The 2,065-nt window shown below is 33.5% G+C and overlaps 1 protein-coding gene across 1 annotated transcript; it reads left to right on the top strand.

Annotated features, from left to right (window-relative positions):
* Positions 1-6: 6 nt before the first annotated feature.
* LOC100638878 (propionyl-CoA carboxylase beta chain, mitochondrial-like) lies at positions 7-1,942 on the top strand (the record flags this gene model as incomplete). The annotated part of the gene is made up of 8 exons (XM_003391666.3): positions 7-63; positions 301-350; positions 396-437; positions 485-551; positions 601-646; positions 705-779; positions 1,289-1,494; positions 1,835-1,942. Coding segments are annotated over exons 1-8 (646 nt in total), but the record flags the coding sequence as incomplete, so codon positions are not given.
* Between the last annotated feature and the right edge of the window lie 123 nt (positions 1,943-2,065).

Here is a 2,065-nt window from a genome sequence, read left to right as displayed (position 1 = left end):
AGCGTAATGTGATGTCCTCAGGAGTAGTCCCACAGATATCATTAATAATGGGACCTTGTGCAGGTACAGTATAGCCTCTCTTAATGGACACTCTCTATAGGGTACACCTCCATTTAATGGACAGCACCTAGTGTACCAATTACATTCCTTACTGTATAAAATAACCTCCACATAAAGGACACCTCTGTATAACAGAGAGTGTCCATTATATAGAGGCTAGTCTATACATTATTACTGACGTTGTTGTTGTTTATTGTTGTTGTTGTTGTTGTTTATTGTTGTTGTTTGTTGTTTGTGTAGGTGGTGCAGTATATTCTCCTGCTATTACTGATTTCACATTCATGGTTAAGGTATGCTAGGCGTGGTTAATAGGTGTGGTTTATACCTATTGCTAGGATACCTCGTACATGTTTGTTACTGGCCCCAAAGTAGTTGAAGTAAGAAAAAAAAATACAATTTAAAAATTAATAAAATTGTATTACAGGAAGTGACTAACGAGGTTGTTTCGGATCAAGAACTGGGCGGGGCTTTGACACACACTAAGAAATCTGGTGATTATTAATTAAGTGTGTGGGTGTTATTATTACTATTAACGAGTAGGTGTGGCTCACGGAGCATTTGAGAATGACATTGATGCACTATCACAGTTAGTATAATTAATTAATTTATTATTTTATGTATTTGTTTGTTTGTTTATTTTAAAGGTTGAGAGAGTTGATAGATTACCTTCCATTAAGCAATAAAGATCCAGTACCGATTAGACACACTGGCGATAAAATGTAAGTACATGTACATTTGCATGTAATACTTATGTACATGTATGTATGTACATGTACATGTATTGATTACTGTGTATCTGGGAATCTATGGTTTAGAAATTGTGCCATGACTTAATTTTTACATACACTGTACGTGTAATAAGATTGTGTACTGTACATGTGTAATTTATTATGTGTGATCTACTTTTTGTGAATTTATTATCCAACAAAATTAAAGTTATATAGTACATGTATATATAGACAGTATTATTATTATTATTATTATTATATTCATGTAATCACACAACACTAAGTTGGTATATGTACAATATCAGTCTATAACAAATAGACTATGATATAAATCACATGCTTAAATGTCTCCTTAAGATTCTTGCAGTTCCCAATAATGCTGTTTTCTGTAAGTGTTCAATCTTTAACTTCACATCTGCTCTCTTGATCCATTCACTAATCCTCATTGACACCACTCCCAATTATCATTATTATTATTATTATTATTATTATTATTATAGTGATCGTGATCTCACTGCTCTCAATTACATCATTCCTCCTTCCTCTGACACTCCTTATGATATGTCTGACATCATCAAAGCTGTTGTAGACGAGGAAGAGTTCTTCCAAATAATGCCCGACTACGCTAGGAATATAATTGTGGGATTTGCCAGGTTGAACGGACAGACAGTGGGTGTGGTTGCTAACCAGCCCAATCAAAAAGCAGGTCAGTTGTTAGTGTTGTATGTATGTACATGTACAGTATAGTCTCTCTTAATGGACACTCTCTTTAGCATACACCTCCATTTAATGGACAGCACCTAGTGTACCAATTACATTCATTACTGTATAAAATAACCTCCACATAAAGGACACCTCTGTATAACAGAGACACTTTCTAAGTGTCCATTTTATAGAGGCTAGTCTGTAGTTGTAATTGACCAATCAGATTGCTTGATTCTAAGTTTATTAATGGCTTACACTACCAAGTTTATCATCATCATCATCATCATCATTATTATTATTATTATTATTATTATTATTATTATTATTATTATTATTAATAGGTTGTTTGGATATTAATGCATCAGTTAAAGGTGCTCGTTTTGTTAGGTTCTGTGATGCTTTTTGTATTCCACTGATAACCTTCGTTGATGTACCGGGATTCCTACCAGGTAACCATGAGTAATTGTAATGCTTTCTGATACATATTGATGTCCTTATGCTGTGTAGCAAGTTTGAGCTGATTCTGACTTTAATTTTTCAAGTTATGGCCATTTTAAGAAAATGCCAAAAAT

Source organism: Amphimedon queenslandica, unplaced genomic scaffold (assembly GCF_000090795.2).
Source record: "Amphimedon queenslandica unplaced genomic scaffold, v1.1 AMPQUscaffold_7299_Cont20748, whole genome shotgun sequence".
Lineage (NCBI taxonomy): Eukaryota > Metazoa > Porifera > Demospongiae > Haplosclerida > Niphatidae > Amphimedon > Amphimedon queenslandica.
This window is presented reverse-complemented; position numbering and strand designations above follow the sequence as displayed.